Source organism: Lissotriton vulgaris, chromosome 8, assembly GCF_964263255.1.
Source record: "Lissotriton vulgaris chromosome 8, aLisVul1.2, whole genome shotgun sequence".
Lineage (NCBI taxonomy): Eukaryota > Metazoa > Chordata > Amphibia > Caudata > Salamandridae > Lissotriton > Lissotriton vulgaris.
Window position 1 is genome coordinate 1171792159 of NC_141696.1, and position 15145 is coordinate 1171807303.

Consider the following 15145-nt stretch of genomic DNA (forward strand, 5'->3'; position numbering starts at 1 on the left):
CTCTATATACATTCTGCTGTATGTGTAGCATGTTTCTATGTTTCTATGTTTCCAGACTGATGCTTTCTAATATTTTATTTTTTAATTCCTTTTTCAGCAAGTGCATCGCTCCTACAGGAAGCCCACCAGACAGAACAAGTGGCACACGTACACTTCGAGGAAATGCAGCACCATGCCTTCGGTCAACCTTCTTCCGCACAGCTACAGAACTGCGCCAGACAGAGCCAAGCTGCATTGGAACAGGGGTGCCAGCCAGTATTTTGGCACATCCCAACAAGACTTGATTGACAGCGACTCCGGAGATTTCACCCGAAGGTCCAGCAATGCTTCCATTGGGTCGTGGTCATTCCAGAGGAGCAAATCTCTCTTCTGTTTGCCAACAATGAGCACTTTTCCATCCTGTGAATCCTTTTCCCTTAGTGAACCATATCCAGTTTACGCCAGTGGAACACCAGGTCAAAGAGAGCGGGCGCCCTCATGGAGGTGCAGTCCCAAGCTTAGTGTCGATGACTTAGACGGGGCTCAGGAGACCGACGTGGACACCGGGATGAAGCTGTCCTGCTCTGACTTGTCAATTGTCTCCGCTTATTCGACTCTCAATGGCTTCTGCAGTGATTTAGAAGCCTCGCTCCCCTCTGAAACTCAAAGCACTGGTAGTTCTAAGCGAGCCATCCGTGAGGGAATTCGATTACCGTCGAGGACCAGCCCCCTCGAGCGGTCCTGCGGACCAGTCCCTTCCCCATCTGAATGGCCTCCCAGCTCTTTCAAGCCTCCCCCAGTCTCCAGCTCTGCGTCTGGCTTGCCATTCAAGCTGTCCCCAAGAGCTACGACGTATAGTTCTCAGGGCGGAAGTCAGTCAACTGAGAGGACAAAGCCACTATCCCAATCCTTGTCTTCCCCGACCTGTGAAGAGGAAGAGTTCTACATCTGATCTCGCTCTTGGTATCCACCGACTTTGTATATAAACTAGGGCACAGATTTAGTATTGAACATTATTTGCAAATATTGTTTTTTTATGCAGTAAAATCCTGGAATGCCCTTCAGTTGCTGAAGTAAATTAGTTTTGGCAGCAAAAATATCAAATTAACAGCAAAGTGTAAGGTCTTCCACCGCGGTGCATGTTGGTTTAGGTGATACCGCGTGAGCATGCGCCATCTTGCTGCGGACTTTAACCATTCTGAAAATGAACCTGCCGGGCACTGTTGGTCATCGCAGGAAAAGAGTATGTTTACACATTGTACTAATAAATAATCCGTAAATGAGTTCTTTTTCGTCCTGTATGTCACACTCCTGTATGAGAGTAAATATTGAACGGAGGAATAACACATCCGTCTTTTTTCTCTTTAATATTATGTTATTTTGTTTTAACAACTGCAAGAATTTACAAAATCAATCTTGCCTCACTACACTAAAGCAAGATATAAATATTCAAATTCAGCCCTGCAAAGTGTTTCTTCTATTTCCACCCACCAATAAATCAGGCGTGCATAGTGTTATGCCAAAATACAGAACACACATGTCCAGCCCAACAGGCAGATTGCAAAGTCCAAAGATTTGGACGGAGAGCAGTAAAACAATTGAAGCAAAATAACTGAAATAGCCAGCGAGCTGAAAATGCACAAATAGGGCTCCCACGGCCTGGTTATTGATGGGAATGGCAGACTTTTCTCAATCTTGCAAAATGGCGTAAGTGTGCAAATAAGAATGAGCTCTAATAATCTAAAATTGTCTTTTATATATTGCTTTGAAACAACATACCCAGTGGATCTGGCTCCTTGCATACATAGGCCTAGACACAGAGATGTGCACTCATATGTGAAGTAGGGGCTCAATTTGTCCCTCACAGGCTCTCACACAGATATATTGCACGCTTCTGCCTTGACATTGTACAGCACACTTTACTTGAGATACCTGATGTTTAACACTTTATGTTCACGGGTAAATGTAGGACACTTAGGGGCATATTTACAAGCCCCTATCGCCACCACAGCGTCACTTTTCTGGACGTTGTGGTGGGGTTAGGGGCTATGCCTTATTTACAAGGCAGCTTTAAGCCACTTAACGTGGCTTAACTCTGCCTTGTAAATAAGGCCCCCTTTCACGCTATAATTAGCGTGAAAGGGGTGGGCAATGGGTGTTGCAGTGAGGGATCCGCCGCAACACCCATTGATTTTGACCCTGCCCCTATTTACAAAGGGAGGCATAAATAGGAGGCAGTGCCAAAATTAAGACCAGGGATAACCTGGTCTTAACCAGGCAAAACGAGGAGAAATGTTTAATTTCTCCTAGTTTTTGCTGTTTACATCTGTGCTGCGTTGTGCAGCACACATAGAAACAGCAAAACGCCATTGATTGTTTATATGCAGGAAAGTGTCCCTTCCTACACATAAACAATCATTTACAAAAAAATGATGTTTTGAGATTTCGTTGTGTGCTGCATTAACCCCTTCGGGAGAAAATTACAAAAAACAATTTGATGGACAGAATGTAGATCAATGTCTTACATTCATCCCAGTACAAGGATCTGGGCCTAAATCCATCGTTTTTTGCACTCCACACCACCCTGGGTCAGATAATGGCTTTATGCAAATCAGCTCTGACCCTGTGCCCCATGGGAACAGTCCAGTCCGAACTACAACAGCCATATCTTTCCCAGACCGGAATCAAGCATCCGAGGACCGGACCGGTTTCGAGGTAACACCTCTCATCAGCCCGGCTAGCTTGACTCCAGTGGTGTGGAGGCTCTGGGACCCACGTCTGAGCTACCCCAGTACACTCAGGGAGAAAATTACAAAAAACAATTTGATGGACAGAATGTAGATCAATGTCTTACATTCATCCCAGTACAAGGATCTGGGCCTAAATCCATCGTTTTTTGCACTCCACACCACCCTGGGTCAGATAACCCCTTCAGTGCGGCGCGAATTTTCGCGCTGTGCTGAAGGTTCTAATGAGCCTATCGGGTCATGACGGAACGGTTCCGTCATGAGCACAGCTCAACCGACGCTCATGACGGAACCGTTCCGTCATGAGCATGGAAGGGGTTAAGCAGCACACATAGAAGCTGCAAAACACCATTTAAAGATTGTTTATGTGCAGGAAGGGGCACCTTCCTGCACAGAAAAGATCTTCCCCTCAACACAGGCATCCTTGCACTGTGCTGAAAGTGTGTCTGTGTTGGCGTTAGACTGAAACATTCAGCGCTAGTGCAAGGGGAAAGGCAGGGCTGCACCATATTCTCGTAAATATGGTGCAACCCTGCGTTTCACAAGTGGCGTAGTGCGGCGTGAAGCCAGGAAGGCTAACTCCGCACTCCGTCACTATGCCCCAGAGTTCCTTGTGAAGAGGAGAGAGAACCCGGGCAGACCTCTGGAGCCATTGTATGACGCTTCTCAAGAGCATCTGCTGTGTTGTTTCTCTTTCGGGTCACTTCAGGTAAGTTCACCAGTTTCAGGACCATGGGCTTCTAAGGGAATTCACAAGGGCATATTATCAAGCCCCATATCGCTGCTTTAGCGGCAGTTTAGCCGCTAAACCGGCAATAATTTTAACGCCGTTCCTTGATAATATGCCCCGAAATATTTCCGAATTGTCACAGATGTACAAATGATTCACCACTAGCACCGCATGCAGGATTTTTAATTGAGGAATGTGGCAATCTGAGGGAGAAATCTGAGGCTGACATGGTGAGGGTGAAAACATGAGAGATAAGCAAAGAAAGTGCCAAGACATAGTTAGCAGGATTGCCTGTGGTCTCTTTCTACGTGCAATAGAGGTACAGGTCTTGATTTTCTTTTGGTGTGTAGTGTTGCCTGGTAAGCCAACTGCCTGTCCCTCGCTTTGCTAAAACTTGTGCTGCTGCCGTGGATGTTACGCCAGCAAATTGCTCCAACTGATCAACTGATGGTGGTGGTCGGGGAGGCCACTGCTGGCTTGGCAGCTGTTTTCCAGTGCAACACAGAAGTACAGTGTGACGACGGAAAAATACACCAAACCCATTGATCCTGACCATTTGTCTATTGTACTACCCATAAATCCAGCTAGCCTTCAGCTTTTCTCTGATTGTGCGTCAACTCCTAGAGCCCTCTGTTAATCAGAGACACTTTGAGATTCCCTTTCTTCCCTGCCACTACTTTTACATATGATCAGGGCCACTGGAAGTATGTGATTCTGTGGCTCTGGCCTTGTTCGTATCAAAAGTTACTAAAAAAGCAGCAACATTTTCGTGTGCTGTGGAAGGCCCTTCGCAAAGATTAACTGGTCATCTTTTACTTGTTTTTTTCTGTTTTTAGTTGTTAAAATGACACTCATGTTGTGAAATCTTTGCCCAGACAGTATCACCTTGTGTACACATTACAAAATAATCAAACAATACTATTAAAGAATGTGCCGCATCATGCCGTATAATTTGCCTTTTCTTTCCGCATACTTTAGTGAATCCTGCCGCATAATGTGGTGCCCCCTGCCAGTGGCCTTGCAAATGATACATGTTCACACATTAGAGGTTCACTGGCTTCAAGCAGGCGTCCAGCCTGGGGTAAAAAAAAAAGCTGGAAAAACATGCCTCTGCCCAGCTGTGCCAAGCCCCCACCCTCACCACCCTAGCGCCCACAGCCCATATCTATGTAATTTGAGAAACAATCACAATTCACTTAAGCAATTTGTTGCCAGTCAGTTTTGTGGGATGGGAACATATATTTCAGGCATACATAACATAAACTGTTTGGCGTTGGGAAATGTGATTCCGCCATTGCTATGAGAGAAACCGTTATTCAGGAAAGATAATATATTTAATCTAAGCCCAAGTTTGTCTTTGATGTCACAAAAGTCATTGGACCAAACGAGCTATGCCCGTAGATGGGGTACACGCCCCCTTTCTGCCTGCTCATTCTTCACACCTAGAAACACCCCACAAAAACACGTCTTGCAGTAATGGACATGTCTGTAACTCATATAGAGGTTTTGTAAGAAATGTTTTAATTATTTACCTTTTTATCCATTACCTCAGTCCATTTTTCCTTGATTTAAAAATGAATAATCAGGTGAGTCCAACTGTATGTATGTAAGTATGTATGTATGATGTATGTGTGTATGTATGTATGTATGTGGTATTTCTGTATCACAAACTTAGCCAAAAGGCAAAGGAGAGCAGTACATGGTCAAAGGAAACTATAAAGGCAATGAGTAATAGCAGAGGAAGTTTGGTTGTGGATGCATTGTGATATGGTATTCAGTGGAGGCTGGTACCCTAAGTATTGGGTGGGGCAACCACTGGCCAATAATGCCTGGTCAACGCCAAAGCTGTCAGTCATGGTTCATTATAAACAGAGGTTATAACGAAACATGACTGAGAACTTTGGCAATGAGGCTGAGCGCAGTGTGCGTCTTACAGTGCATCAGTGGGTAAAAACTAAAAATATTAAAATGTGCTCACCCACTTCATGCAGTGGCTCGCCTCTGATCCTCCTGCTTCTGTCCCTCAGCGCTGGTCTGGTCTGCAGGCTGCAGCAGTTCTCCACATCAATCCAAATGCAGCTCTCATGCTGCTGATAATGGTAGCCGTGTGAGAGCAGCGCCAGGATTGGCTAGAGTGGGCTGCCTCGACGCTCCCGTAATACCTCGGGGCCTTTGCCTGCGCTCCACTTTTCTGTCTTAGATCTAGTTGATTTTGAGAGTAGTTGTTCAATCATTTACCTACCATACCCAGCCAAATTAAATTTGGTGTGTGAATTATGGTTTTAATGGCTGTTGTGAGAGTTATGGTTTCAGATCCTAATCACATTTTCAGTGGTTTTTTGTTTTAAATTTGTTATGTAAACTGCACTTTAATTGTCATTTTAGGTAAATTACTGATTTTTTTTAAATATAGCACAAAGACAACCATAACTTCACCTTAACCATCATAATGTTCAGTGTATTTCTGGAGTTTTTTCTGATCATATTCCACATCCAAGAGATCTCTGTACCCATCCCCCACAGGCAGCCAACTCCAACCAGACAGGCCTTTGGTCACATGCAGCAGAATTGGGGACAGTGACTGGCGCCCTGCAACCATCCTATGTCAGGTATACAACTCACCAGGCCATTCTATGCAACCAAAACTTCACGGTAGACCAACTTCTGCTGCTGAAAAGCCTGAGCACAAGGGATGGGCCGCAGGATCTTGTGTTCAGGCAGACCCTTTGTTTTGTTTAATTTAGAGAATCCTGCATTCTCGAATCTGGGGAGGATCCGAGGATATTCCATGGATTTTCAAATCAGGGAAGGATCTGGGAATCACCAGGTAGGGCCACGCTGGGATCCATTGATCATGGCATTAGACTTGTGAATCTTGCAAGAATGTTTTATTTTATTTTAAACATGAGAAGGTCCATTTGGGCTCCCTACAGGAGCATGGGGGTCAGGGTTTTCTCATCCTACCCACTTATATGCAATTTGAATTTAATTTTCAGGACTTGGGAACCAAGTCCTGTAATGGCCGCTGCAACATTTTCTCTCATGTTGCAGCCAGCCAAACTGATCAGCTCATGTCCATCTTTGGATCCATGGACCCAATGGCTAGCTAGAGAATAGGCTCCCTCGGCCACTAGAATGTAAAAAAATGCAATTCTAGGATTCAAGGACATCTGTGAATTGTTAAACTTCGAGATATCACCGAACCATCCAGATATCTCTAAAATCCTTCTTTACAGATTAGTTTGTCAAACTACTGAATGGATTTACACCAAACCAAAAAAGCACTTCCTTAAGTACATCTGTAATTTATTGCCATAATTGGTGTAATTCTGTTCAGTCATGTTTCTGTATTGTAGAGCAAAATGTCCAAAATGGAATATGACACCTTTGGAACCCCCCCTTTTTTTTTGACCCACACTTGAGGGATCTACATGAAAATTTCCATGCCGGCCCCAGAGTAGAGGAACTTTCTTTTTGAACGTTTTGTGTTGATTCATTAAACTTGCTAACGTTCTTTGTTAAAAGTTGGGAGTAAACCCTGAACCATGGAAGAACCCATCTAATGTGACCTAGGAACGGAGCTGTCCATTTCAGTGAGAGGACCTGACCCCCTGACTAAGAAGACCTAAGGAAGGCCCGGCTGACTAAAGCGTACATGAAGGAGGACACAAGGAACTCAACAGTTGAGAAGCTGACACAAATGGTATCATATCCCAGGAGAGCGTGCATCCCCCCACACTATCAACAAACGGACACTGGGATTAAAATATTTAGGGGCAGATTTACAAGCCCCTTGCGCCTTGTTTTGCGCTGCCATTACGTCACTTCTGTGACGCATCGCGGCGTAAACCATGCGCCCCGTTGCGCCCTATTTACAATGTGAGGCATCTAGGAAGATGCTAAATAAATTGATTTGTCGCACAGCAAAGTTCTGTGTTAAGGTCAACACACAAAGTAGCTAGTTAGTGAATGTTAAAGAGGTTTGCAGCCCAGATGGCGTCTCTTGTCAAGGACGACCAGTTGAAATAACAAGAACAAGTGCCTCCAATATCCACTGGAGGCATCCCTTGGCGCTCCACTCACAGAAAGTTCAAATTATTTCAAAATAAAGATTCATGCAACGTTTTGAATTCATTTCATATATTCAAATTCTCAGGAAAATTCTTTTAAATCCATCAATATCCGTTCATGTTACATTTCCAATTTTGTAAGTAGTATCATGATAACATAAATCACAGTCCAATGCATTTCGGGCTGTAACCCCTTCATCCGGGACAATGGCTAGACGCGAGACGAAATAAAATCTATGAGTCTCCCACATAATATAGTAACACTATATGAAACAAGGTAACAAGAATATGGGCATCAAAACCACATTCAGTGCTCTCCCTTCGAGTGTGTACATGCAAAAATAATAATAACATGAAAAAGGTCTCACGTGTTATGCTTTGCAGTTCTAAGGTATCAAACAATATTCTGTGAAAAATAAGAGTAAAGGCGCTGTTATTTTGCGCTAACACGATAAAAAAACAAGGTCTTAAGCATAATAGATCGCTGTTGTGGCTTACTTGTAATACGCAGAACGCGTTTGTACACTGTTCGTGAACGGATTGTCCTTCCTATCTGGCGCGAAAAAGTTCGAGAAAGTGTGAGCCAATCACAGTGGGTTTAAGTTAATTAAGTCTGGACTAGTGTGTGTGACTCAGTTTGATTCGTTAGATTGTCCGATCACGTGATCGGTAAACCAGCCAATCGGCGGTAGATGCCGATTGTTTACAAACAAAACATCGGAAAGCTGTTGTGTCTTTCAATCTAATGGTGAAACAAAAAATTATACAAACCATATATTGTGCAAAAGCTGAATGTGGATAGAAAGACCCATACAAACTATCCAGTATAACCAAAGAGGCTTCATAAATAACACAGAAATTCGATACGCTCATTAAGCTCATGGGGCTTGCTCGAATTAAGTAGGTAAATCCAGTGGTTCTCTCTTTGTAGGAGAAAACGGTTATTGTCTCTGCCTTCGATTTTTTCCACAGTTTCAAGTACCACAAATTGTAATTGCGAAATGTTATGGTTGGCCTCTAGAAAATGAGTAGCTACAGTAGACTTCAAATTTTTTGTACGAATATTTGACTTGTGTTCATTCAATCTTGTCTTGATCTTACGTTCAGTTTTTCCGACATATGACTTGCCACATGGGCATTTCAGCATGTAGATCAAATTTGAACTGTTGCAAGTTGCATTAACTTTTAGCTTGATTTTATTGCCCTTCATTGGATGGGTTATGTGGTTGCCTCTTATTATGCTGTTGCAATTACCACATTGTAAACAAGGACGGGTGCCTCTGTATTGTTTATGATCCGGTGTGGTATGTTTGAGCATTTCACCAAAGTTCCTGTTCCTAGTAAATGCGAAAATGGGAGGATTTTTGAAAGATTGTTGGAAATCGGGTTCAGCTTTGAGGATGTTCCAGTGACTCTTAATGATCTTTTTAAAGTTGAAACTTGCAGTGGAATATTTAGACACAATTGTCATTCTGTCTTGTTGAGGTTTTTGTTTAATGGTTAACAGATCTTTTCTTTGCATGTTTTCAACTTTTTCTACAGCTTGCTGAATCAGTGGTTCTGGATAGTTCCTCTTGCGGAATCTTTCTCCCATTTCTTTGATGTTAGCTGAAGCTTTTGTGGGGTCTGATGTAATGCGTTTCGCTCGCATCATTTGAGATACGGGTAAATGTCTCTTTAGCGATTCTTGATGGAAACTGTGATAGTGAAGGGTATTGTTCTTATCTGTGCTTTTTCTATACATTTCCGTTTCAATCTTCCCTTCAGGTAAATTAATTCTGACATCCAAGAAGGTCAATGATTTTGTTGAAATTTCCCAAGTGAATTGGATTCTTTCTTCTTGTCTGTTCAATTCATTCAGGGCTAGTTCTAAAGATTCTGGAGTGTTCTTCCATAAAATGAAAACATCATCGATATAACGTACAAACATTTTAAGGTTGTTTTTCCACTGTGCTTTAGTCAAGATATGTTGGGTTTCATAGGCTTTCATGAACAGATTCGCGTAGACTGGGGCTGCGCTATTTCCCATGCTCGTTCCAATCAGCTGTTGGTACCATGAATCATCATACTTAAAATAACTATGATAAAGCGTGAAAATCGTAAGTTCCATGAGAAAGAATTGGAGTTTGGGGTCATAATCTGTCGATAAGATGGCTTCTTCCATTGCTTCAATGCCCGAACCATGCGGGATAGAGGTATACAGAGACTTGACGTCTGCTGTGCACAGTATCAAAGATTCTTGGTCGTCAAGATTTAGAGCATTGAGTTTGGATAAAAAATCCGTGGTATCTCGGATGTAAGTGACCATATTCTGAACTGTCGGTTGCAGTAGTCTGTCAATAAACTGACCCGTGGGTTCATGGAGACTTTGCCTGGTCGATACGATGGGACGTAATGGAGGATCAAGTAGGTTTTTATGAATTTTAGGCATCATGTAGAATGATGGACTTTTGGGATGGGTGGTTCTCAGAAATTTGCTCGTTTTCTCATTGATTACTCCTTCACTGAGCGCTTTGTCGATTAGGTTTGAAAGTATCATCTGATATTCATTAGTTGGATTGTACTCAAGAAGCGCATAAGTGTTTTGGTCGCTGATATGTTCCTGCACTTTTTGTTTATACATGGTGGCATTCATGATCACCAGTCCTCTTTCCTTATCGGCTTTTGTACACACAATGTCTTTATTAGCTGATAGTCTTTTGAGAATGCTCAAATCTTTGTTAGTCACATTATTCTTGTGTTTTTTCTGACAGTTGATCTTAGATAGGTCTTGTCTCACTAAAGTTTCAAAAAGATCAAGTGCTTTATGGCTCATGGGTGCCATAAACGTACTTTTTGGTCTCAAGCCTTTCAATTGATCTTGATCTTCATTGGATGGTTTGTTGGATACCTGATTGAAAAAATGTCGTAGTCTTAACTTGCGCATTAGTTTAAAAAAACTAATTTCCAGTTCTAAAGCATTGGTTCTGGTGGTCGGAACAAAAGAGGTGCCTTTTTGTAATAATCTGCATTCTTCTTCTTTCAAAGTATAGTTTGAAATGTTTATAACTAGTTGGTTTTCAATTGTTTCTTCTTCTCCTTTTCTTTTGTGGTTACTTTCTCCTTGTCTTTGGAGGTCACGCTTCTGGTGAGGGGTCCTTCTTTTTCCCCTCCTGAGTCTTCGAACTCTTGGTGGCCTTGTTCTAAAAAAGGAACTTCCGAAACATTAGGAGTCATAGACGTCGATGGTTCACCTTCTCTGGATAATTCAGTTTGGAGGTTCGGTTGCCTCTTCGTGACTTGTTTGCTCGTGGAACTTGGTCTATTGGACATGTCACTCCCTGAGGAGGAAGTGTCAGTATGAGAGGCATATGGACGATTTCTTCTTCGTTGGGAGTACACATCAGCCCATGTGTACACCTCTCCAAGCTTGTAATCAAGCGTGTCGCGTCTAAACTTTCGAATCTTCCTCTCGTTTATCTCCTGGGAGTGTCTTTCAATTTGGTCTTTCACATCTTTAAGAAGACTGTCTAGTTCTTCTGTGGTTAGCATGGTAGACAACTCTTCTGTGGTGTCATCTATTTCTTTTTTCAATTCATTTAAGATGTCTGATAGTTCTTCTATGATCAATAGTGTCAGGTCCAACGAACATTTATTAAGAATAGCATACCATTTGTCTCTAAATTTTTGTGAATTCTTGCAGAGAGAAGGTTTTAAAGCAATGCGCAGTCCCCTTGGTATACGTTGAAGTCTGTGGTATTTAATCAGCGTGTTCGCGTGTAATTTCTGGTTGACATGTCTCTTAGACAAATACAATAATTGTTTTAGATTCTGTTCTTTGGTTTTAATGGAAGAAGTCGGGTCGATCTGTTCACCTATGAGGGAATAGATTCTGGAAGCTTCGTCTTCTTTGAAGGCGAATGTTTCGGCTCTTGCTTCCGTGCTTTTTGCTATTTCTTCGTATTGCATTGTGGAAATATGTTAGCTCTGAGTCTCTAAAGGTGTATTTTTTCTATTCTTTGATATGGCGTGCAGACTAATACGTGACAAGAATGAGGTATAGCTAAATAAATTGATTTGTCGCACAGCAAAGTTCTGTGTTAAGGTCAACACACAAAAGTAGCTAGTTAGTGAATGTTAAAGAGGTTTGCAGCCCAGGTGGCGTCTCTTGTCAAGGACGACCAGTTGAAATAACAAGAACAAGTGCCTCCAATATCCACTGGAGGCATCCCTTGGCGCTCCACTCACAGAAAGTTCAAATTATTTCAAAATAAAGATCCATGCAACGTTTTGAATTCATTTCATATATTCAAATTCTCAGGAAAATTCTTTTAAATCCATCAATATCCGTTCATGTTACATTTCCAATTTTGTAAGTAGTATCATGATAACATAAATCACAGTCCAATGCATTTCGGGCTGTAAGCCCTTCATCCGGGACAATGGCTAGAAGCAAGAGGAAATAAAATCTATGAGTCTCCCACATAATATAGTAACACTATATGAAACAAGGTAACAAGAATATCGGCATCAAAACTACATTCAGTGCTCTCCCTTCGAGTGTGTACATGCAAAAATAATAATAACATGAAAAAGGTCTCACGTGTTATGCTTTGCAGTTCTAAGGTATCAAACAATATTCTGTGAAAAATAAGAGTAAAGGCGCTGTTATTTTGCGCTAACACGATAAAAAAACAAGGTCTTAAGCATAATAGATCGCTGTTGTGGCTTACTTGTAATACGCAGAACGCGTTTGTACACTGTTCGTGAACGGATTGTCCTTCCTATCTGGCGCGAAAAAGTTCGAGAAAGTGTGAGCCAATCACAGTGGGTTTAAGTTAATTAAGTCTGGACAAGTGTGTGTGACTCAGTTTGATTCGTTAGATTGTCCGATCACGTGATCGGTAAACCAGCCAATCGGCGGTAGATGCCGATTGTTTACAAACAAAACATCGGAAAGCTGTCGTGTCTTTCAATCTAATGGTGAAACAAAAAATTATACAAACCATATATTGTGCAAAAGCTGAATGTGGATAGAAAGACCCATACAAACTATCCAGTATAACCAAAGAGGCTTCATAAATAACACAGAAATTCGATACGCTCATTAAGCCCATGGGGCTTGCTCGAATTAAGTAGGTAAATCCAGTGGTTCTCTCTTTGTAGGAGAAAACGATTATTGTCTCTGCCTTCGATTTTTTCCACAGTTTCAAGTACCACAAATTGTAATTGCGAAATGTTATGGTTGGCACCCGTCCTTGTTTACAATGTGGTAATTGCAACAGCATAATAAGAGGCAACCACATAACCCATCCAATGAAGGGCAATAAAATCAAGCTAAAAGTTAATGCAACTTGCAACAGTTCAAATTTGATCTACATGCTGAAATGCCCATGTGGCAAGTCATATGTCGGAAAAACTGAACGTAAGATCAAGACAAGATTGAATGAACACAAGTCAAATATTCGTACAAAAAATTTGAAGTCTACTGTAGCTACTCATTTTCTAGAGGCCAACCATAACATTTCGCAATTACAATTTGTGGTACTTGAAACTGTGGAAAAAATCGAAGGCAGAGACAATAATCGTTTTCTCCTACAAAGAGAGAACCACTGGATTTACCTACTTAATTCGAGCAAGCCCCATGGGCTTAATGAGCGTATCGAATTTCTGTGTTATTTATGAAGCCTCTTTGGTTATACTGGATAGTTTGTATGGGTCTTTCTATCCACATTCAGCTTTTGCACAATATATGGTTTGTATAATTTTTTGTTTCACCATTAGATTGAAAAACACGACAGCTTTCTGATGTTTTGTTTGTAAACAATCGGCATCTACCGCCGATTGGCTGGTTTACCGATCACGTGATCGGACAATCTAACGAATCAAACTGAGTCACACACACTAGTCCAGACTTAATTAACTTAAACCCACTGTGATTGGCTCACACTTTCTCGAACTTTTTCGTGCCAGATAGGAAGGACAATCCGTTCACGAACAGTGTACAAACGCGTTCTGCGTATTACAAGTAAGCCACAACAGCGATCTATTATGCTTAAGACCTTTTTTTTTATCGTGTTAGCGCAAAATAACAGCGCCTTTACTCTTATTTTTTACAGAATATTGTTTGATACCTTAGAACTGCAAAGCATAACACGTGAGACCTTTTTCATGTTATTATTATTTTTGCATGTACACACTCGAAGGGAGAGCACTGAATGTGGTTTTGATGCCGATATTCTTGTTACCTTGCTTCATATAGTGTTACTATATTATGTGGGAGACTCATAGATTTTATTTCGTCTTGCTTCTAGCCATTGTCCCGGATGAAGGGCTTACAGCCCGAAATGCATTGGACTGTGATTTATGTTATCATGATACTACTTACAAAATTGGAAATGTAACATGAACGGATATTGATGGATTTAAAAGAATTTTCCTGAGAATTTGAATATATGAAATGAATTCAAAACGTTGCATGGATCTTTATTTTGAAATAATTTGAACTTTCTGTGAGTGGAGCGCCAAGGGATGCCTCCAGTGGATATTGGAGGCACTTGTTCTCATCTAGGAAGATGCGTCACAAGTAAAGCCCTGCGCCACATGAAACCTGCGTCAGGTTTCACCTGGGCATTCCGGCACAGGGGGGGTCGTTCCGGCGCAGTAACGCCTCAGAAAAGTGCCTGAGTGAAATCTACAAGATTCCACTCAATCACTTTTCTGACGCCGCTGCGTCAAAACCTTGTGCCTGCTTGAAGCAGGAGTAAGGCATGACGCACCACTTTGTGTATGGGCAGGCTACGAGCATTGCTGGAGTTGCGTTGCACTTGCAACTCGACTCCAGCAATGCGTCACCCTTCCGACAGGAGATGTTTCACGCATCTGTTTATTCTTGCGTTCGCAAAAATGCGGCTCATCTGTGGTGGTGCAAGGGTAAACTTGCACGATGCATCTTATCTGGCGCATCTCTGCTGATTTGCAGCGATGCGCCAGTCGTCATAAATCTGTCCCTTATTGTTTACTGTGATCAGTTGTCATGACTGCAACATTTCAAATGTCTCTGTAGGCCTTACCATTTCAAAGTTATTAGCATTGAAGTTGCTTGTAGCCGCTGCCTTCAGTGTTACCAGCTGTAATTCAGGTATTTTCGGTTGCTGGAACATTGAGCACCCCAGAAAAGACAGTAATGGAATCTAATATGTGACTATAGCTTCAGATAACTTTTAGTAAGATAATTAGTCATTTGAAAAGAACTTTAAAGTCTTTCTCTGTTTCATATTCTCTAGTTAACAAGTGGTCTCTGTATGTATGTTTTTTCTCAAGCTTCTAGAAAACGTACCAAAACTCTACAAATTATTATTTCAAAATATATATATATCACTAGCCTTAAAATTAGTTTTGCAGTATATAATAAAAGTTCAATTATTTTTACAAACATCTGTTTACGTTGGACCCACCGCAAATTGTGCATAAAATAAAAAATGTTTTACGCGCCTATTTAAGCTACTTTTCATGCTGTTTGCACTTTTATAATGTGTTATTTTCAAAGGAGTTTATGTGTTTATTTCAAAGCTATTGTTTCCGTTGGCAGCATCCATGTTTTACACCCACCTGTAAAGTGGACTCCTTAATGCACATCA

At 41.6% G+C, this 15145-nt stretch overlaps 1 protein-coding gene across 1 annotated transcript in view; it reads left to right on the plus strand.

The window, feature by feature from the left end:
- The window catches only part of FAM124A (family with sequence similarity 124 member A), a 168026-nt gene extending 166765 nt beyond the window's left edge, over positions 1-1261 (plus strand). Inside the window, exon 4 of the mRNA XM_086933443.1 lies at positions 98-1261. Within this exon, the coding sequence (XP_086789569.1) occupies positions 98-931 (834 nt within the window). The 3' untranslated portion in view covers positions 932-1261. The remainder of the gene's footprint in view (positions 1-97) is intronic.
- The last annotated feature ends 13884 nt before the right edge of the window (positions 1262-15145 follow it).